The sequence below is a fragment of the Protopterus annectens genome, chromosome 8.part0 (genome assembly GCF_019279795.1).
Source record: "Protopterus annectens isolate FY-2018-M chromosome 8.part0, PAN1.0, whole genome shotgun sequence".
In the NCBI taxonomy this organism is placed as follows: domain Eukaryota; kingdom Metazoa; phylum Chordata; order Ceratodontiformes; family Protopteridae; genus Protopterus; species Protopterus annectens.
The window spans coordinates 1,196,709,391-1,196,731,714 of NC_056741.1; the positions used below are offsets into that span (position 1 = coordinate 1,196,709,391).

The 22,324-nt window shown below is 37.5% G+C and overlaps 1 protein-coding gene across 1 annotated transcript; it reads left to right on the plus strand.

Moving 5' to 3' along the window:
• Window positions 1-4,891: 4,891 nt before the first annotated feature.
• On the plus strand, window positions 4,892-17,926 carry LOC122808077 (apolipoprotein A-IV-like). The gene is made up of 2 exons (XM_044079051.1): window positions 4,892-5,069; window positions 17,092-17,926. Exons 1-2 carry the CDS (start codon window positions 4,972-4,974, stop codon window positions 17,687-17,689), a joined length of 696 nt encoding a protein of 231 aa, XP_043934986.1. The 5' UTR covers window positions 4,892-4,971; the 3' UTR covers window positions 17,690-17,926.
• Window positions 17,927-22,324: the final 4,398 nt, after the last annotated feature.

Below are 22,324 nucleotides of genomic sequence, written 5' to 3' on the forward strand. Positions count from 1 at the left end.
AGAGCTCAGTCTCCAGTTTGGTTAAATAGCTGCATCTCTCGCAAGTATTTGTGTTATGTGGGAGGAGGAGAGGGTTGTCTGTGTACATGAGGCAGTTATAACATTGCCTCAAGATTCCCAGATTCACCAGCTGGACCGGAGAGGAGATTGACAACTGACCTTTGGACATGCTAGAATAATATTGGGAAATCCTTAATTGAAAACAAGGGCCAGTGGGGAGTGAGGGTGTAGTGCTTTTAATTTTTAGTGCTGACTTATATAATTGCTTTAGTGAGCAAGTGCCAGGTAACTTGAGTGCAATGTGTTACAAGTAACTAAATGCAAAAATGACAAACAGTAAATTTCTTTCAAGTGAAACAAGGAAATAAGTACAGTAAGCAATGCAGATATCACTAGTGATCCACAGAAGCGCTGAGAAGTTGCATATTAGGTGGAATTAGCTTCCAGGGAAATAACAAGCAAACAAACAACAAGCATATAAACAAAGCTAGATTCAGCAGGCCTGGATCTAGTCTATGCTAGAGCAAACAAGGTGTACTAATTTCAGTAAGATACAGTTCAAATATTCAGGCACTATAAACCTTTAACCAGAAATTCCCAGCTCAGAAGGGCAGAGTCCAGCCTCTTCTCCCACAAGAGTGCAGACCACGAACCTTCTTAATGTAAAATAACTGGCCTGAAGCCCAAGTGCCTAAACCAGAACTAATACACTTGGACACTGGGCTCTCAATCAGCAGTTCCCAACTTAGAAGGATGAAAGCTACCTGTCCTGCCACCACAGTGCTTGCCACAAACCTTCCTAATGTAAAACAACTGGTCTGAAGCCCAAGTGCTTAATCCAAAAGACTTGAATGATAGCTACACTTTAATCAAGTTACAACCAAGCAGTAATAAATACCATTGAATACTTTAGAGAATGTCTGGATTAGTGCTCAAGTTACACAAACAAAGCTAGATCCAGCAGGCCCGAATCCAGTCTATGCCACAGCAAACAAGGCGCACCAACTTCAGTAAGAAAGAGTTCAGATATGCAAGCACTATAAGCCTTTAACCAGAAATTCCCAGCTCAGAAGGGCAGAGTCCAGCCTCTCCTCCCACAAGAGTGCAGACCACGAACCCTCTTAATGTAAAATAACTGGCTTGAAAGCCCAAGTGCTTAAACCAGAATTAATACACTTTTAGAATAACAGACACTGAGCCCTCAATCAGCAGTTCTCAACCTAGAAGGATGTAAGCTACCTGTTCTGCCACAACAGTGCAGACCACAAACCCTCTCAGTGCAAAACAACTAACTGGTCCGAAGCCCAAGTGTTTAAACCAAAAGGCTTAGAATGAGTTACACCAAGCAGTAATAAATACAATTGAGTATTTTAAGATGATTCAAAAGTAAAAAGAAGTAGGTAGAAACACAAGTACAGTAAAAGCAGATGAATTTTTTTTTTTTTTCTTTTCTGAACAAGTGCTGAGATCAAAGAAACAGATTTGAGTGCTGAAACTAGAAAACTGGCTAGTTATAAGAAAAAAAACAAGCTAGAAGGCTTCCCTCAAACACAGAAGGGCTTGGGGGCTCAGAAGCCTACAAATAGTCTGTACCACTTAACAAGAAAGGCAGGAAATAAGCTTATTTTTTTTTTCCCCAGATGCTCTCTTTGTACACAGTAGGAGTGCCTGAAATCAGAATATGATCTCACTGCACTCAGTTGAGTGAGCAAATGAGATGGGCCCAGAGGCAGGCTGAGGGGCGGGCAGTTTCAATGCCACTAAGATTAACACCAAAACAAAAACAGGGCAGGTGGGTGGGAATAACTGAAGAGCAGAATAACTTCAGTTAAATATTCCTTCAACACTCCTTCATACACAGTTTAAATCAAATTAAATACTGTATTTTTAAAAAAAAGTGCAGATAAAGGTACTTAAATTCTCTTATACGTCCAGTTGAATATAACCAAGTTCTTAGCTGGCCAAGCTGAGGTTTTAAAGCAGGAATTATTTCACATGCACCAGTTAAATATGCAAGGACAGGAAATCAAAGAATGTGGCTACCCCCACACCTGTAATTACTAGCAAATAACACAATTCAGCCAACACTAGCTTCAGTTCAAGTTACTGAAGAGCAGAATAACTTCAGTTAAATATTCCTTCAACACTCCTTCATACACAGTTTAAATCAAATTAAATACTGTATTTTTTAAAAAAAAAAGTGCAGATAAAGGTACTTAAATTCTCTTATACGTCCAGTTGAATATAACCAAGTTTTTAGCTGGCCAAGCTGAGGTTTTAAAGCAGGAATTATTTCACATGCACCAGTTTAAATATGCAAGGACAGGAAATCAAAGAATGTGGCTACCCCCACACCTGTAATTACTAGCAAATAACAAAATTCAGCCAACACTAGCTTCAGTTCAAGTTACTGAAGAGCAGAATAACTTCAGTTAAATATTCCTTCAACACTCCTTCATACACAGTTTAAATCAAATTAAATACTGTATTTTTTTTTTAAAAAAGTGCAGATAAAGGTACTTAAATTCTCTTATATGTCCAGTTGAATATAATCAAGTTCTTAGCTGGCCAAGCTGAGGTTTTAAAGCAGGAATTATTTCACATGCACCAGTTTAAATATGCAAGGACAGGAAATCAAAGAATGTGGCTACCCCCACACCTGTAATTACTAGCAAATAACAAAATTCAGCCAACACTAGCTTCAGTTCAAGTTACTGAAGAGCAGAATAACTTCAGTTAAATATTCCTTCAACACTCCTTCATACACAGTTTAAATCAAATTAAATACTGTATTTTTTTTTAAAAAAGTGCAGATAAAGGTACTTAAATTCTCTTATACGTCCAGTTGAATATAACCAAGTTCTTAGCTGGCCAAGCTGAGGTTTTAAAGCAGGAATTATTTCACATGCACCAGTTTAAATATGCAAGGACAGGAAATCAAAGAATGTGGCTACCCCCACACCTGTAATTACTAGCAAATAACAAAATTCAGCCAACACTAGCTTCAGTTCAAGTTACTGAAGAGCAGAATAACTTCAGTTAAATATTCCTTCAACACTCCTTCATACACAGTTTAAATCAAATTAAATACTGTATTTTTAAAAAAAAGTGCAGATAAAGGTACTTAAATTCTCTTATACGTCCAGTTGAATATAACCAAGTTCTTAGCTGGCCAAGCTGAGGTTTTAAAGCAGGAATTATTTCACATGCACCAGTTTAAATATGGAAGGACAGGAAATCAAAGAATGTGGCTACCCCACACCTGTAATTACTAGCAAATAACAAAATTCAGCCAACACTAGCTTCAGTTCAAGTTACTGAAGAGCAGAATAACTTCAGTTAAATATTCCTTCAACACTCCTTCATACACAGTTTAAATCAAATTAAATACTGTATTTTTTAAAAAAAAAAAGTGCAGATAAAGGTACTTAAATTCTCTTATACGTCCAGTTGAATATAACCAAGTTCTTAGCTGGCCAAGCTTTTTCAGGTGTTTCGTCATTCAGTAATTTGTAGCTTCATTAAACTGTAGTTTTGGCAGATTCGTGTCACGGATTTCAGTTTCAGTGGTAGAGTGTAATTTTGGTTTGCAGATTTAGACACATATATATATATATATGACTATTTTGTGTTAAAGAGATTAATGAGAGACTATGTTAACTGAGTTAGTGTTTATGAATAAAAGTGCCTAACTTGAGAGCTAGAATAGTGAAACATCACAGTTAGCGGAAGGGGAGAAGTTGCAACTAAACATGATTGTCTCACAGGGCTGTCATGGAATGAACTAACTAAATGGGACAAACTCATTGTCTAGAGAAATTACTTTTATACTTATGTTTGTCTTGTTTCATTACTGATGCATGCATTATAGGTTTAAGTTTTCCATGCAACTGTACAATTTTTTTTCAGAGGCAAGATTGTTCACAATGCAGACATTTCTTGGTCAAAAAGAAAGGAAAAGGCAGAACTGGGTGAAAATGTGTAGCCAATATGTAGCTAACTTTCTTGGCCAGAAGTTACCCCTTTCTTGGATTTTGTGCGAGTTAAAAGGAATTAAATTTGTTTTTGGGAGCAGACGTCCCCAGTGGGGATATTACATGTATAGCATACTGAATAAAATAATTTGCATTTAATAGTGTGTTGGATGCTTTGTTGTCCAAGTAAGAAATATGTATGTTACAGCACATTAAATGCAAGGAAGTAAAATAGTGCTGTACCTCTCTCATGCAGCTTGTATAATAGCCCCGAAAGCAATTGCTGAGTCACAAATGGGAGAGGGATTTGATATCATAGACAGTTTATGTACTCATGGTTAAAGAGAATGGAACAGGAATTCCCTAAAACTGTCTCCTTAATCTAGCTTTGTACTGTGCAACAGAATAGGCTTCCACAAAGGATCATACTTGCTAGAATCCATCCCATGTGTGTTGTCTTGCAAAATGCTAATTTCCCAAATTTTAGATCACAAGTAAGTTAAAGCTTTCATGTAACTATCTCCAGAATTCCACAACTATGTAAAGCTGCTTAAAAAGTGTTACTGGCAATAATTGCCATATAGTGACTAAAATTATTGACATCAATAATTGCCAGATAGTGACTAAAATTATTGACAAGTATGTAGTGAGAAAACTAAAAAATAAAGTGAGATTATGGAGAAGAGCACTGCAAAAAATAGTGCTGTGACAAGAAAGTTAAAACAAGAAGGGACAGTTTTATTAGATAGATTGATGTGTAAGCTTAGACTAATGGTGTGCATATGTACAAAATGGTAACCTCAAATGAACTGTGAACCTGCTGTTTAGAAGATTATGAAACTGTGTTATTGAAGATGGTTTACAAACCCACCTTCATCTAATAATTATTTGTCATAATTCCTGAAGACACTGCAAGTTCTGACACTAGTTTCTTTCCATAGTCTCCCAGGCTTCCTTCTTAAACTGGCATGAGCAACACAAAACCAAACTGGAGGAAATGAAGGATGCCTTTTGGGACTATGTTGCACGAGCAACTCAAACAACTGAAGACACCATTTCAATGATCAAACACTCAGAACTGGGCAAAGAGTTCAAGTAAGAAAACATTCACTTTCAGTCATTGCATTTCTAAAGTTAATGGGGAATAATGCATTGAAATCTTGAATGATCTGCGAGCCTGTGAGTCTGTCTGTCTGTTTCTGTCATTTGTCCGACATTTGGCATAGCTCAGTGCACCATAATCAGAGAGTATGAAAACTACCCTTCATTTCAACCTATAGACATTCTTTCACAAGTTTTAAACTGCAGCACTATCGGACCCACACTTTGTGGTATTGTGCCCTGTGCAAGGAATCACAGGCAGCTTTTGGAAAAATGAGCACAGTGATTGCATCCTACCCTTATATTATTTGGTCATCATCACCACTTTGGGTGCAGGAGAATGACAAACAGTGTGCCTGAACTTCATGTAGCAGATATGGTTGTAGTATATCTCTCTGTTTTAGCAGCTTGCTTCCAGTTATTTATTTTATTTATTTTACATTTGTTTTCCAGGAGTGTCCAACTGGGCAGGCTGCCCATTTTCAGTGTAGGCCCGGAGAGAAAAGCTCCAAAACCGTACAATAGTAACAGTACAGAAGTAGTTCCATATATTTGCAAAACTGTACATAGGGAATAACAATAGAGTATCTTACAGTATAAGATTGGCACTAAATGTACATACACAATTATGCATAAGAAAATTACATTTAGAATTAAGACAGAAATTCTTTCTAGGAGATAGGATGAAGAGTAGGAGAAAATAAAATAAACCTTTAGCTTCTTAAGGAGATAAGATAGTAAGGAGGGCATGGGCCCTTCTCCCTTCGGTATGACTTAGATAAATAAAGAACTTGATAAAAAGACCATTTATGGTATGTATCTATATGTATGTATGGAGTAGGTGCAGAAGCTTTTTATGAGGCCACTAATATACATTATGATATTGTATCTAGTGGGGGGGGGGTTAACCTGGGTCTTAGCAATTACATTGCAATGAGCTGGTTAGGTAGGACCAGAGGAGGATTTTAAAGTTATGTTTATTATCTAGGATCCAGATATCTAGAGGAAGGGTGTTCCATATTTTTGCAATGGCACTAGAGTACAGGGAGCCATCTGAACTATTCTTGCTTTTGGATATTTCAACTAATTCTTTGTTGGTGGATCTTAGGGAACAGTTATTAGTATAGTGGTTAAGTAGGCCTTATGGGCTGGAGTTTTATTGGGGTGGTATAGGATCTTGTGAGCTAATGTGAGATGATTGTAAGCGAGTGAGTTTGGTAGTTCTAGCCAGAATAGTTGTTTCAAGGCTAAACAGAGGTGGAACCTGAAAGCTGAGTCAGTAGCAAGTTTAGCTATTTTGTTATAACAGATGGTTAATTTGTTTAAGTCTCTTTTGTTTAGGTTAGTTATTATGGGAGAAACACAGAGTTGTGTGGAGAGTAGGTGGGATTTTGTTATGGTGGCTCTACTGTTATTGGTGAGGTAGGTTTTGCATCTGTAGAGGGTGTTGAGTGTTTTATGGACTTTAGTTATAGTTTGTGCTATATGTTTGTCGAATTTCATGTTGTCTGTAATAACACCTAACAGCTTGGTTTGCGAGACTGGTGAGATGGTAGTGTTGTCTGATGAGATTATTTTAAATGGGGGATGGGTTCTGTGACTTTTGAGGGATGAAATAGCATTAGTTGCATTTTTTTTTTGGGTGGGTTAAATATTAGTTGCGAGTCGGATAACCATGCTTCTATGGTGGTAAAGGATTATTGGGTAATTTTCTGTAGTAGTTGGAAAGTGGGGGCAGAGCAGATTAGTGTGGAGTTGTCAGCATACTGAACCAGATCGGCATGATGTGCGACTTTGTGAAGGCCCTTGGTAAATATTGTGAAGAGATGGGGTCCAAGGATGGATCCCTGTGGAACACCCAAGGTTACTGGGAGGAGAGGAGCTAGGTAGTTTTGCCATTTTATGGCTTGTTGGTGGTTAGAGAGAGAGAGTTTTCGAACCATAATACAGTGGAGCTACTTAGACTGAGTTTAGCAAGTGCAGTTAGGAGCTTGGGGTGGGAGATGGTATTGAATGCCTTGGACAGATCGAGAGAGAGAGAGGAGACCAGGTTGCCATTGTTCCTATATTGATTTACAATGTTCGAAAAACTGATAAGGGCTGTGGTTATACTATGACTGGGTAGGAAGCTGTGTTGTATGTTGGCCAGGAGATTATTAGTTAGGAGATATTTGAGGATTTGGGAATGATTGCATTTCTCTACAATTTTTGACAGGAGGACAGTATGGTGATTGGCCGGTAATTAGACAGTTCAGTTGAGTTACCATACTTATGTAGAGGTATTGTGTGTGAAATTTTCCAGAGGGTTGGGATGTGTTGTTCTATCAATGGAAGTTGATGTATTCTATCAATGGGTATTACAATTGTGAAACTAAAAATGTGGTCTATTTTGGCTCAATGCTTGTTTTGCCCAGCTTATTATGTGGGTAAAACTTCAAGGAAGTTTAAATGTGCATATATGAACACATTTTAGATATTTGAAAGAATAAGACTACCAGTGCTTTATATAAACACATTGTCTTATTTAACACACATAAATTAGTTTTCTTAGTGATTGATCAAGTCAAGAAGGATCCCTAGGTTAGAATTGTTGATGTACATTTGAACCTATGTGAATTACAGTAGCAGTAGAGGTTAAACACAACTACCTACCCTGGGCTGAATGAAACTTGCTCTTTAAATCCTGTTTTAAAATTAAAACACTTTGAAGATCTGTAATGGATTAATTAAATTCATGTGACTGTTTTTAATTGCTTTTTGACAGTATTTAAGTTATGTTAGTATGGTTTTGTAAGTCCTGAAGAAGTTCCGTATAAACAGTTGGAACGAAAGCGCTTAAAATCCACAAAAAGAATCTTTTTTTTTAAAGTTATCTGGCTGACCATTTATTCTCTGCAGTGCTGCAACAGGTATTGTGTGTATACAGTTTCTTTATTAAGTTATGAGAAGGCATCTCATTTTAAAGCTAATTTGCCACACACACACACACATACACTCATTATACTGATCTGTGCATATTGTATCAAAATAATGACCAGTATTGCAAATCAACAATAATCTGCTGATGATCTGAGGTTGTTACTCCTGGCTATTTAAAGCCTTCTTACACTTAGAACATAACTTATCACAAAAAAATGTATGGTAAAACTGTTCATTTAATATGTTTACTTTATAGACACCATGTTAAGAATCTTGTAACTTGAAGTTCTATTTGTATGTGTTTTTTATGTACTATTATTTTCTAATATTTGTTATACACCAAATGTAAAAAATATATATATATATATCCATATATATATATATATATATATATATATATATATATATATATATAAAACCTTCTTGGAGCTTTTCTCCCTGGGTCTCTAACAAATGAAATAAATAAATACTTACCAATATTAGTTTGGAAACCATATTTAGTACAATGTATGTCCGCTAGACTAGAAATTATGTTAAAAACAGATGTTGGCATGAGCTGTGCTACAGCTTTTTAATATAGTTAGCCACAAATGATCACTGTCTTAAATATGACAAGCCTAATCAACTTACTTCTTACTTGTGGCTCAAGATCTGGAGGATCCGGGTTTCATACTAATCCTTTGCCAAAATAGTGCTGTTGTGGATGTAATTTGCTATTGCAAACTGTATGATTGCCCTTCTTATTATTAACAATTTTGGGGTGACAGAACCCCACCACTTGTTGAATGGCTTGCAACAAGTTCAGAATTCTATATGGAAGAGTCAGAATGAGATTCTTCACTGGTCTGGGCTGTATATTTAAAAATAGCATAACAATAGGGAGGTATGTTATATATGAAGTATAACAGGTAATGGTGGGTATCTCTTGCATGATACCTGTTACTGTAAATGTGATTAGACAGTAATAATGCATAGTGGAATAGTAGGACTGCAAGTGTAAATATGAGGAAGTACATACCAAGTCTGAGGCTTCAGTGTCTTGGAGTATTGATCCTACCCTGAGGTGCAGAGATCTCAAAGTTAGCATATGTAAGTAGCAAGTTTGTGGGGAGTGCACCACAGGGGGTCCCCTCTGCCCCCCCCCCAATATGGGAGACAAACTCCCATCCCCTCAGATTTGTTTATATCAGCTTTGCAGATGCAGAAACACAAGAAGGGAGAAATCTCCAAAAACAAAGAAATCACAGCACATTCCTACATAGAATCCCCACTGTCTTTGATTTTCAATGGCAACATGTCACCAGTGTTTTGATGCAAAGTGTCCTGTGACTCAAGCATCTGATCTTAGTGGGAAGAGGAACTTGCCAACTGTAGAAAAGTCTAGTAATAATGAGTTTCAGAATTTGATGATCATTCTTCTTGTTTTTTTTTATTTACAGTGTATGTTTGAAAGTGCCATATTAAGCATCCTGCCCCCACCCACCATTAAGGAAACTATGGTAAAAAATTTCTTCAAAGCCAACTTCATGCTTCTTAAGACAGAAGTGGCGAACTTCATGACACCCATGCAGATAGACAATACAGTTACGATTGCTGAATCCTACACAAATGCTCTCTGTAAGCACTCACACGAGTGCATGGATCGTGCTATCCTAAGCAGAACCAAGATGCTATCCTCCAAAAAAGGAAGCCAATCTGATGGTCCCCTGCCATAAACAAACTGTACAACAGAAGGAAGAAACTATTGCAAAAGAGAGGAAAATCCCATGAGTGGAGGAGCTCCTTGGTCAGCCTCAGTAAGAAGCTGAAATCCATTATAAGATCCTCCAAAGCTAGCTACAAAAACAAAATCACCACTGATTCTAAGGGCAACCACAAAGCATTCTATAGCTATGTCAAGAATGTCAATGGCAGCACCCAGATCTGCTCTGAGTTACAGCACAACGGCATGCAAATTACAGAACCAACTGATATTGCCAACATCGTGGCAGATAGGTTCAGTACTAACGTTACCCTCCCTCTCACCCCCTAAAGGGCCCATATCTATACAGGAAGAATGCAGAGTCCCTTTAATCACATCTATGCAGGTAAAAGCTGCACTCTCTAAAACCAAAAACACAGCATCCATGGGACCGGACAACATCCCAGACTGCGTTTTACACTTCAGAACAAACTGGCTCCCCACCTAAGCACCATGTTCAATCATAGTCTCACGTCAGGCTTTGTGCCCACTGAATGGCGCACATCAACATTTATCCCACTCCACAAAGGGGGAGCCACCACTGATCCTGGGAACTATTGCCCTATTAGCCTGATGAGCCTGGTCTGCAAGGCCATGGAATGTATCATCATGGAACTCATAAACAAAGACATTAGTAACCTTCAAACTCTGGATCCCACCTAGTTAGGGTTTGTGAAAGGCAGATCATGCCTTCTGAACCTGATCGACTTCTTTGAGGCAGTCACCAAAGCCGTGGACGAGGGTAAGTTGGTTCACACAGCCTATCTTAACCTCGCCAAGGCTTTCAACACCATCCCCCATTCTGGAATTATAGCTAAACTCACTAAACTAGCTATAAATCCCTATGTCACAAGATGGGTTGCCAACTGTCTCACTGACAGAACCCACACTGTAAAAGTTGCAGACTCCAAATCTGACTTCAAACCAGTGACAAGTGGAGTACCACAGTGTTCAGTCCTGAGACCTCTCCTGTTTGGTATCTACTTCTCTGAAGTATAGGCTAATACAAAAGGCCTCTGGCTAATGAAATTCACAGATGACTGCAAACTAGGAGCCATAGTCGAGTCCCCAAATGATGTGGACATCCTACAGAAGGGCCTCACTAAGACAGATGCCTGGTGTCAGAGGCATGGCCTCAAGCTCAATTCCAAAAAGTGCATTGTCATCCCCCTTTAGTAAAAACTCTGTACCCATGAACTACCACATAAACGGCAGTCTACTTAATGCCGAATGTGTGATAAGAGACCTTGGGACCCAGGTGGACATTAGTCTCTCCTTTGATAATCACATCGCCACAGTATTCAGGAAATCCTTCTATGTGGCACACCTCATCACAAAAGGGTTCTCATCCAGGAAAAAAGAGGTCATTATTCCCCTATACTCAGCACTCATTAGACCCATTATAGAGTACAATGCCCCTTTTGGAATGTACCTCACAAGACATCTGCAGCAGCTGGAAAGGCCACAGAAGTACCTCACAAAGAGGATTACTGGCCTCAAACAGATGCCCTACACTGACCATCTCAAAAAACTCCATATTTACTCTGTAGCATATAATCTACTCCGAGGAGATCTCTGCCTAACATATAAAGCTATGTTAAACCCAGAGCTGTTGGAGATGCTATACCTAAAGAAATCCCAATCCCTCCGAGCTACATGCTCTTAGGGACCTAAACCTTGTTACCACTTTAAACAGGACATGCTGGGGAGATAGATTCCTGTCCCAGAGACTTCCTATACTCTGGAACAAGCAACCCATCTATGTCAAGCAAAGTTCCTCATTAGCACTCTTCAGGAAAAATCTTGATGAGTGGATGGGAAATAGGAAATACACCCTGGGGATCACTTCTGTGGCTCTGCTCGACAGGGGCACAGTAAATTAACTTTCTTGGGTGGCGTAAGCCAGGGAACCTTGTTGGCTAGGCTTACTTAGGCCCATAGGCCAATAGCCCAGTATCTATCTATGAACCTATAAACCTATGACAGGGTAGATGACTATTTTTACATATTAGTTTGCAGTCCACAGATTTTGTTTTCCTTTTCATTTTGATACTTATATGTAAATTTAATAATGAGCATTGCAAGCTGATTTGCTTAACCTAAGTTCTCTTACAGTTATACAGAGTCTGAATTTTGTTTTATTTTTTATTTTATTTTGCTTTTATTTGCTGGGTTTGTCCAACAAGGTTTAGTGAAAAAATTATTTTCAGCAGAGGCCCAGGAGGAAATGCTCCAACATATTACAACCATTTTTAAATATACATTCAGTACTACACATGAACAGACATTAAATAATATACATGAACAATTGCGCATGCATTTGATAGTTAATTTACATTCATATAAAGCAAAGACTGCTATTGCAGTATACAAGATACTTTAGCAGATACATTAGCAGATGTTGAACACTCACCATTTGAAGAGATAGATTACTGGATTTGTCAGATAGCTAATAGAAGTTAGGGCTTAGAAAATTTAAAGAAATTGAGGTTAGGGAAAGAATCAGGTTGGGCAGAAAATGCTGATATTGTAGTTGAGAGGTGGGGTATAAACAAGATTCAAAGACAATTATATATATGTCTATAATACGTTTTATATTAAAAGTATGGAGATGGGGATGAGCAGTGTCACAAAATAATGAATATAGCTGGGGTATGCTATTAAAACTATCCAGGTATAGGTGAAGACTGGTTATGGGGTGTAGAATTCTGAAAGAAGAGAAATGGTTTGACGGTATGGCCAGCTGGAGATAACAGTGGCATTTTCCTGGAGATGTACGGGAGCGGATAAGTTTTAGCTCTGTTTTAAAGCAGTTTGCATTCTAAATGGATTTCAGCTAGTGGTTCCACAGTCTAGCTACATTACTTGAATATAGTCACCTGCAGTATTAAATGATTTGGTTATAAGCATAGTGATTTTTCTATAAAGCATAACATTCTGTTGGGGAGAAATGTATTAAATTGTTAAGGGCTTGGCAGGTTTGGAAAAGGAGTTGATAGAGAAGTCTATGGATTGTAGTTAGATGAGAGAGAAAGGTAGGTGATGTGGTAGTTTTAATCAGTTTAATTTTCTGACAGCTGGGCAGTGGTGTGTTCTGTTGTCATAGTTTACTGCAGCTTTGGCTATTTTGTTATAACACTGCTGAATCAGTAAAGGAAGGGTATATAAAAGTACTTTTGGAATTTAGGATTAGAATGTATATGTTTTAGATTGTGACATGTTAATCACTTGTCAGAATTAATGAATTTGTCTAAATTAAATCTTGTATGTTGCACTTACAGTGACGGAGCATGTTGCATGTTTAAAACTGTTAAAATAAGACTGTGAGCTCTGTATTCGATATTACATGAAAACGCACAATTGTATAAAGCATATAATGTGCTAGGACATCAATATTTTATAATTATTTTTAAAAATGGATCATGTGTGCATTTAAACTTCTTTACATAAATACATGAGGCAGTATAACTCAAACAAACTCAGGATGATGCCTAACATTGATAGGTGATGGATGTTTTTTAAATTCATTTTATAGCTGATTACATTTAAAATGTAATATATTGTACGTACATTTAACATGATTGCTCACGACTGACAAAACACGGTTCACTGCAGTTATAACTTTCTTGTTGAACATCATAACACATGATAATGAAGATAAACAAATGCTCAACAAAGGGAATATCTTTCATGTCAATTATCTTGCAGATCTGTTTAAAATATTTTTTTTTTCAAAAAGTTCTACATTAGGCTGACAAAACAGATATATTGTAAGAAACATTTTTTGGTTTGGTTGTGAAAAATAGCTTCTTTGATTTTTGATTGAGAACCTTGATAAACACTCATTTTTTTTCTGACAACTTATAAAAGTGATCAAATAACACGTATGGATTAAAAGAACAGTTAAGAAATGATCCAGTAGACCTGTTTAAAATATTTATTTTTTTCAAAAAGTTCTACATTAGACTTTGAGGTAACAGGTAGAGTACAAGAAAATGTGTGTGGTTTGGTTGTGAAAAATAGTTCCTTTTCATCCTACATTAATTGTCAATATCAACGTTTTAATGAAATGTACACCTACATTTAAAAAAAATGTTTTATATATATATATATATATATATATATATATATATATATATATATATGTATATATATATATATATATATAAAGAGAGAGAGAAAGCTGCAATTGACTTTGTTGAATCTGATTTTATTGACAAAGTTAACTGATGTACTGTTTTGTGATGTTTTGTTTTGATCAAGGGGAAGTTGTGTTTAGCTGCCAGAAATGTCACTGCTAGGAGCATTGACTTTTCTTATGTTGTGTGAAGTGTAGCTGTGTTAACGAGTTTTTTCCCCTAATGCTGAAACTTTAGGATATACCAAAAGTATATTTTTATTCTGATGACAAAAGCACTTTGTAATAAAGTAGATTGTTGACAGTTTGTTTCAGCCTCTTTTTTGCTGCCTGGCTCAGTTCTTAGTCTTGTTTGGGGGTAAAGAGAAGGAGTATTTTGGTTGCTATACCAAAAGTGTTGGCATTAGGGGTAAGAGTGTGTACAGGTGTTTGTGGGTTAGGGTTAGAGTAATGACTAGGTAAGGCGATAGATGTGTGCATCTGTTTATGTGAAGTGTCCGTATATTGTGAAGTGCATGAGTATCATGTGTAGTGGTACTTTTAGGGAAATGTGTTTTAAACCTAATCCTGCTGCTGTCCCTCACCCCAACCCTGCACACTAACTTATAAAAAGACTTCCCCCTAAAAGCATCATTATGTAGACATAGCATGTCTGAAGGTACTGTAGTATTTTAATTTGCCAATCGCAAAACAAAAGCATTTGCCTTCCTTTTTCACTCAATACAGTTTCAATATTTTTTTTTTATTTTTGGGATTATTTAGTTTCAACGTGTAAACATTGTTGTAGTATTATATATTTAGGGATATAATCATGTCTCTATAGCTGTGTGTGTGATATGCATATATATATATATATATATATATATATATATATATATATATATATATATATATATATATATATGTATTGCACGCACACACACACACACACACACACACACACACACACACACACACACACACACACACGACTCCTAAGAGGTTATTTCTGGATAAATGATTCCCCAGTAACCTCCTACAATGCTGCTAACCTCTGTAGCTCTCAAGTCAGTTGTGTACTTGATTATCCATCTCTACATAGCTTTGCTGCTTGTCTGGGCATCTGGCATTGCTTGAAATGGATTTTGGAGCATGGGACAAGAGAACACGGAATGCCATGCTTAGCATCATTTTGAGATGCCTTTTAGGGATTGGAGCAATTCTTCTACCACTTTTTCCTCTCTCCATAAGATAGCATGCAGTTATGCATTTGTATCTGTACATCTGTCTTCCCCAAAGTGCTATACTGAGCAGTACAACCAGCTTCCAGCAAAAGGTGCTTCTGTACCAGATGTAGCCATCACCATCCTCCAGGTTTAGAAAAGGAGCATTTTGACTCTGAGCTCAGTCCTTACCATACCTCTCAACCTCTTAGAGCAATATCTGGACAAAGTCATAAATAATGGGGGGATAAAGGTCCAAAAATAAATATTGCTCTTACAAACTTAGAAAGTTGCTAGAATAACAGGTTTTGCATCAGCCTAAATTTTCTGAAAGGTATGAAGTCTGAAGCTCAAATGTCTATCATTATTTTCTGACTTCAACCTTCACTGGTTTGCCAGAAAACCACAATTTTATGAGAAAAAGACCAAAGATATGAGGCAAAAATTTGGACAGTTTGCAAAAGTCTGTACACTTGACAGTTATGGTCCTTGCCTTTCTTGAATGAATATTCACCATGTCTGTTATCCATTCCTAAGCCTGGACGTTTGGTAACAGAGCTGGATACCTTGCTTATGTGCCACTTTTTGCATCATAGGTAAGTACTAGATAATTAGTCTGCAGATCATTTCAAGACTAACCAAAAAAAAAAAAAAAAAAAAAAGAAAATCAGAATTTCCCTCAAGTTCAAGGAGGGCAAGGCAGGATAGACTGGGAGAAAATTTGAGGCTGCCCATCCAATTATCTAGGTTTATCTTGAAGGTGGCAAGGGTGCTACTCTGCCTGACATGTAATGGAAGTTTGTTCCAAAATAGAGGAGTACCTTGAAATACAAATCTGCCATGCCAATGGGTATTATTTATCTGCTGATAAAGGTTTAGTTCCTTTAACCAGGTATTTGATGTACCAATAGTTTTGCAAAGGAATTGAAGATGAAATAGGGTTGTATCTTTCATGGCACAAAAGAAAGGTTAGATATAGATCTCAACAGAGGAGTTTATAAGAGACGAGTACAGAGAAAGGGCTACCAGTCTCTTCTGATAACTAAGATTTTTGAGGCCACTGATCCTTTTAGTTATGAATCTCTAATGCCTGTCAAGTTGTGTGATATGTTTAATATCATACCAAAAGGTGCATTATATTCAGTAATGGGTCTTATAAGTAAAAGGGAATTAAGACTTCTTTGGATCTAGTGGAGATGCCTTTGGAAATTAGATGTGCAAATAAAAGGCTTTCTGAACTACTGTGGAGACATAATGGTCAAATGATAAGAAATTATCAACAAGAGTACCCAGATCCCATACAGGAGCTCAACTTGTTTTCATAGTTCAAACACTCTCTCAGTTTTTAATGTACATCGGTTTTCATTGATAATTACATTTAAGCAAGAAATCAGGTAATTTATAAGGTATTACATCTTATGGATAGAGTTTATTTTTTACTGATCAAGTATTTGTGGTGTAAAGAATTCACTATATGGTGAAATAAGTAAGAGCAGACATTTGATTGTAATGTGTTACTACTTTACTGTTTTAATGTGTTGGGGATAACAGCAGTTCTAAACTATAACTGGCCTTGTTAACTTAAAATAACTGTCAAATTAAATTATCACAGAGCAATAACAATTTCACTACAGTATGGAGGTGCAGTGTCAGAGACAACGTAGAAGGATAATGAACTCAAAAAGCATATCAACTAACATTGTCCTCATAAATTTCTTTATGGTGGGGATGCAAGTACACGCAAGATAGTAGTGTGTAAAACATCTGCAGGACATATAAAAATGAAGAGATTATTTTCTACTTAATTGTAGAAAAAACAGGATATTTTGAAATCATTCACTGCAGTATGAGAATCTGATAAAGAAAATTTAATGTTTTATACTCAGCTTTGAAAAATGAAAAGGTAAACAACAGTATCTGCTCCCTAGATGTTCCTACTTGATTGTTTCAATTTTCTAGGTGGTAGTTTTGTTGGTGCTTTACTGTATTTAATGGTGACTTTGTTTTATTTCCTAGTGGAATGATTGTTGACCGCATCAGCAATGCTAACGATTACGCTGTGGAGCTACATGGAAAAGTGAAACCTTTGGCTCAGGAACTAGTAGATAAGCTCCGCCAAGATGCTGATGCACTTCGGCAGAAGATCTCACAAGATGTGCAGGATGTGAATCAAAAACTTCTACCTTATGCTGATGAATTTAATGAGAAGATTCGTCAGAACTTGGAAGAGCTGCATCAGAGTATTCTTCCTTATGCTGATGGACTTCGTGAAAAAATTGATCTGAACACAGACAATCTGCGCCAGATCCTGAGTGCCAAATCTGAGGAATTCAAGGTAAAAATGAACCAGAATCTTGAAACCTTCCACCAAAAACTAGCACCCTATGTTGACAATTTCCGCAGCACACTGAATGAGAGAATTCAGGAATTTCAGCAGAATCTTAACCCTTACGCTGAGCAACTGCACTCCAGTCTGACCCAAAAAGTACAAGGCCTTCGCCAAAATCTTGCTCCTTATGCTGAGGATCTGCAGAAGAAGCTAAACCCTTATGCTGAAGATCTACAGAATCAGCTGAACACCTTCTGGAAGTCCTTTCAACAAATATTCACCTAAAATGTTAAATAAGAGAACTTGTTAAATGCAGTCTGAGTTTTCCTTTCACTCACAGCAACAGTCAGCAGTTTTCTTGCTTTCCATGTCTGAAGACAATCTCTTTGATGTTTTTATCTTCATTTGCAGTATAGTCTGTGGTGTCCACTGTATCATATGTTAATTTTCTGGAGATAACATCATTGTAGTTGTGTTGTCACCTCAAGTGCTATAATAAAATCCAATATCCTATTAAATCAATACCATCTGTGTTCTCTTCATCTTGTAGACTAGATTTTATGCTATTAACTATTGATCATTTTCCCATAGTTTGCCATCTCGTGGTTTGTTGACACAAATAATCCTTCCTATATGGTTTCAAGATTTCTGGTGTTATGGTTTCTCAAAGGTTGCACGACTTCGAAAAAAAATGGAAGAGGCATTTTTTCCATGTTTGTATGAATTCTGAGTTTGTATATGTGGAAATGTGTGGTACTGGGGGCACAGTACTCAACATATGTGCAAAAATAATGCTTTTGTAGGTGTGCAGTGTTTTTGTGATAAGTTATTGAACTCGAGTTGTTGTGTGATTTAGATGTTTTATGTGCTATGCCTTGCACTGCAGTGTACATTGTTTTTGATTAATCATTACAATCCCTAATACCCTGTCATTTAAAACAGAATAAAGGCTGTTGTTTTGTGTAAAAAAGTAATGTAAAAGTTTTAAAGTGCTAAGTTGGCATTAGCTAAGGAATACAATGAATAACTCATGCCACGGAATGCATAGATCTACCACGGAAATGGGAATGCTTCACTATGTTCATTTTTAGCAGAATTTGGTGCATCATAAAAATGTTGGTTTCTCTAACGGAGAAATACTTCCAGTAAGTTATTTGGGAGATAGCATTGTAGGAAAGGTATAAGCAGACAGCCTAATTTATTGTGCAGACTAGACAGATTTGTAATTAACTATGTTATAATATTTTTTACTGTAAAACCCTTGTAAACTGATCATTTTTCTGAACAAGTTGCTTCATTTTTCTTTCAACTTTACAAAAGTTTGCATTATATTTATATCACTGACTTAAATACTGACTTTATCTTTTTGTTAACCTTTAGTGCTGATTCATAAAGCACCTCTGTAGAGTCAACACATTTAACCTACTAGACCACCTAGATATAAATAGCAATAAAACACAGGTAAGCAAATAAACAAACACAGATGGGTGCCATTATTTTATTTATATTTATTTTAGTTTGTTTATCAGGGTAGAACACTGATCATTATAGACCATTTGCAGGAACAGCCTGGGTGTAGAGTCAGAAAAAAAGAAATTCAAACAAATTCACAAATGCAGTGCAATCTGTAAAGGTAGATAATCCCATAGAGAAGTGATACAATATTTAGTAGTAAGTATGAGAGGGAAGCAGTAGCTGAGAACAGAGGATCAAAGTACAAATGATGCAGGTGAGGAGGGAGTTAGGTTATTTGTCCAGTGGAAAAACACTAACAGTCAGATCTTTGATGAAGGTGTCTTTTGAATTGATTTCTAAAGGTGGGCATAGGGAAGACTTCTTTAAGGTGAAGGGGGAGGGACTGTCCGAGTTTGGGTGCAAGAATGGAGAAGGAATGGTTGATGCAATGTAGCTTAGTTTTGGGCATCTGGAGTGAGGGAGTTAATTGGGGGAGGTTGTGGAGGTTGTAGGGGGTGGTTTTATGATAGACTTTTGCTGCAAGATATGGAAAAACACCTGGTTGAATTAGTTTGAAAACAAGAGACCCCAGGAATAGCTCAAATCTGTAGGAGACTGGTAGCCTTTTGGCCTTGGAGAGAAACTGAAACAGTAGTGTTCCTGAAGAGAGGAATTGGAAATGAATTGACAGATTTTATTTTCAACTGTCTGTAGAGTGGATGAGTTTTTTTAGAGGATGTGGCTATGATGGGGAGCCCATTATTCAAGCAGAGCAAGGAGGACTCCTTTGCCTATTGCAGCTGTATCTGGTCTGGAGAGAAAGGGAGATGTTTTCCAGGACCAGAATAAAAGAGAACTGATCTTTTGTCTGGTGTTTTCATTGTGGCTTTGGAAATTGTGTTTGGTCTAACCATAAACCTAAGTATTTAAAAGATGTGCATGTTTTCTATTAAGCAACGTTTTATTTTTATGAGTCTTTTTCAGCTGTTGTAAGGTTCAGATATCATACTTTTTGTTTGGGAGGGGTTTAGGAGTAGCTTATTGTTGTTCAGCCAAGAATTAAGGGAATGAAGATCAGACTGAAGTTGAGTTTAAATAGTTGAATGTTATGGACTGGATCAAAGAATAACCATGTCGTCTGCATAAAGGGTAATAGAAAGGTTAGGAAGATCAGAGGGCAGCTTGTTAATAAAGATTTTAATAAAAGATGGGCGAGTATGGATTCCTGGGGCACTCCTCTGCTGGCAGCAATATGGATGGACCTAAATTTGACTCTGAAATATCTATTATTTAAGAAATGTTGGAACCAGGTGATGGTGTTGGGACTAGTCCCGATTTATTGGATGGAGTGAAGGAGCACCAAGTGATAAATGAAGAGAGCTCCTGAAAGGTTTTCTTTATCCATGTTGAGAAGGATCTCATCTGTAAGTGACCATAGTGCTGTCATTCTTGTCATCTTACAATACTATTAGATTCCAAAGTCAACAGGTGTAGAGTATCAGCCCAAACTGCCCATTTCAGAAATGTGAGCTGAATGAGAAAGCTCTACAAAAGGCTGAATCAGTCCCTGCAGTTAAGCGTAGCTCTTAATTTGCACACCAGGGCTGGAACTGTGGGTGACCAAATGTAGAAGACAGCAACATATATATTTATATTATTTATTCCAGTTTGGTGACCGGGGAGGTCCACTGGGCTCAACAGCCCGTTTTCAGTGGAGGTCCAGGGAGACAAACTCAGCAATACAAAGTTGCATCACATAATGAGTTAAAAAGATTTGCATTACAGTCAATAGGTAGTATTACAAAAACAACAGGTAGAATTGCAGTCAAACATGTATCATTCACTAAAGCAACTAAGATATTAAAGAATTGTCCAGGAGGATGAGAGGCATAGAGCATAAAGGCTGGATGTTGATATTAGTTACATTTATAATCTAGGTCTATGAGAGAAATTAGAAAGGTATGGTTAGCCAGGAGAGAAGGAGGAGGGGAGCTTGGGAGGTATGGGATGAAGAGTGCAGTTATATTTTCTGTGAAGAAACAGGTAGGAATAAAGTTGTGCTTTGAAGGTGTTTAGGTTGTCACAGGTCCTCAGTGTAGAGGGCAGGGCATTCCATTTTTTAGCTAGGGAAAAGTAGAGTAGAAGCTGACCAGCTGGGTGTTTGGGTTTGTGGACGGTAATAAGGTTTTGGTGAGTAGATCTAAGGGGTCTGAGGGGGGGTATATGGTTGTAGAATATTAGATAGTGTGGGGCAGCTGGTGGGTTGAAATAATTTGTGGGCTGAGATAATTTGGAGGAAGTCAAGTTTATTGGGGAGTTCAAGCCAATTTAAAGTTTGTAGGGAGGTGCAGTGATGAGAGAAGGATTTTGCCTTGGTGGTGAATCTGGAGATTTTATTATAGCATACTTCCAGTTTGGAGGTGAGGGTGAGGGTGGAAGATAGATTAGTAAGCAGTGGAGTGCTGTACAAAAGAGATGGGAGGAGATATGTGGTGGGCAAAGTATGTCTAGTAGAGGGAGAGAGGAAGTGATTGTTTCTGTACAGTAGGCCAAGTTTTATGCGGGTTTTCTTGATATTAAGTTGGATGTAAGTATTGAATTTTAAGTGTACGTCGATGGTGACCCCCAGGAGTTTGGCGGAGGGAACGGTGTCATTGATGGAGTTGTTAAGGCTGGTAATTTGAAATGAGTTTTTATCAGTGGGAGTGGATTTAGAGGGAGTGAATAGAAGAATCTTACTTTTGTTAGCGTTAAGTAAGAGGTGGTTTTGGTGCATCCATTTTTCAGTGGTTGAGAAGGCAGTTTGAGTTAGAGACTGGAGTTCTGTTAGGTTGGAGGCACAGCAGATCAAAGTAGAATCGTCTGCGTATTGGACAATTTTGGTTTTAGGAATTGCTTTGTGGAAATCATTAATGAAGATGTTAAATAGCAAAGGGCCAAGTATGGAACCTTGAGGTACTCCTGTGGGGGTGGGAAGGAAGGTGGAGGAGGCTTGGCCCCATTTCATGGCTTGGGACCTGTCTGTAAGATAACTGGAGAACCAGGAAAGAGTTTTTGGGGAGCTGTTGAGGTTAGATAGATGGTTTAGTAGATGGGTGTGGGAGATGGTATCGAAAGCTTTAGATAAATCTAGCAGAACAGACAAAACTATGTTACCAGAATCTCGAGCTGAATTGACAGAGTGTAAAAAGGAGAGAAGGGCTGTGTTGGTATTGTGTCCAGGGCAGAAGCTGTGTTGGGTAGGAGAGAGCAGCTGATGTTTGGTCACGAATGGCATGAGCTGCAGGTGTATACATTTTTCAAGACGTTTAGAGATGGGTGAGAGGATGGCTATAGGGCAGAAGTTGGAGAAGTTACAGTTTTTTCCACCCTTGTGGAGTGGAAGAATAAAAGCAGAACGCCATAGTTTGGGTACATAGGACTTGAGTAGTGATCTATTTATCAGGATGCTGATAGGGAGAGCAA

Bases quoted from the DNA above. Each gene is read 5' to 3' on its own strand.
- LOC122808077 (XM_044079051.1), top strand. From the start codon at position 4,972: ATGAAGGATGCCTTTTGGGACTATGTTGCACGAGCAACTCAAACAACT. The intron at 5,070-17,091 runs GTAAGAAAACAT...TTTATTTCCTAG, and splicing joins GAACTGGGCAAAGAGTTCAA to TGGAATGATTGTTGACCGCA.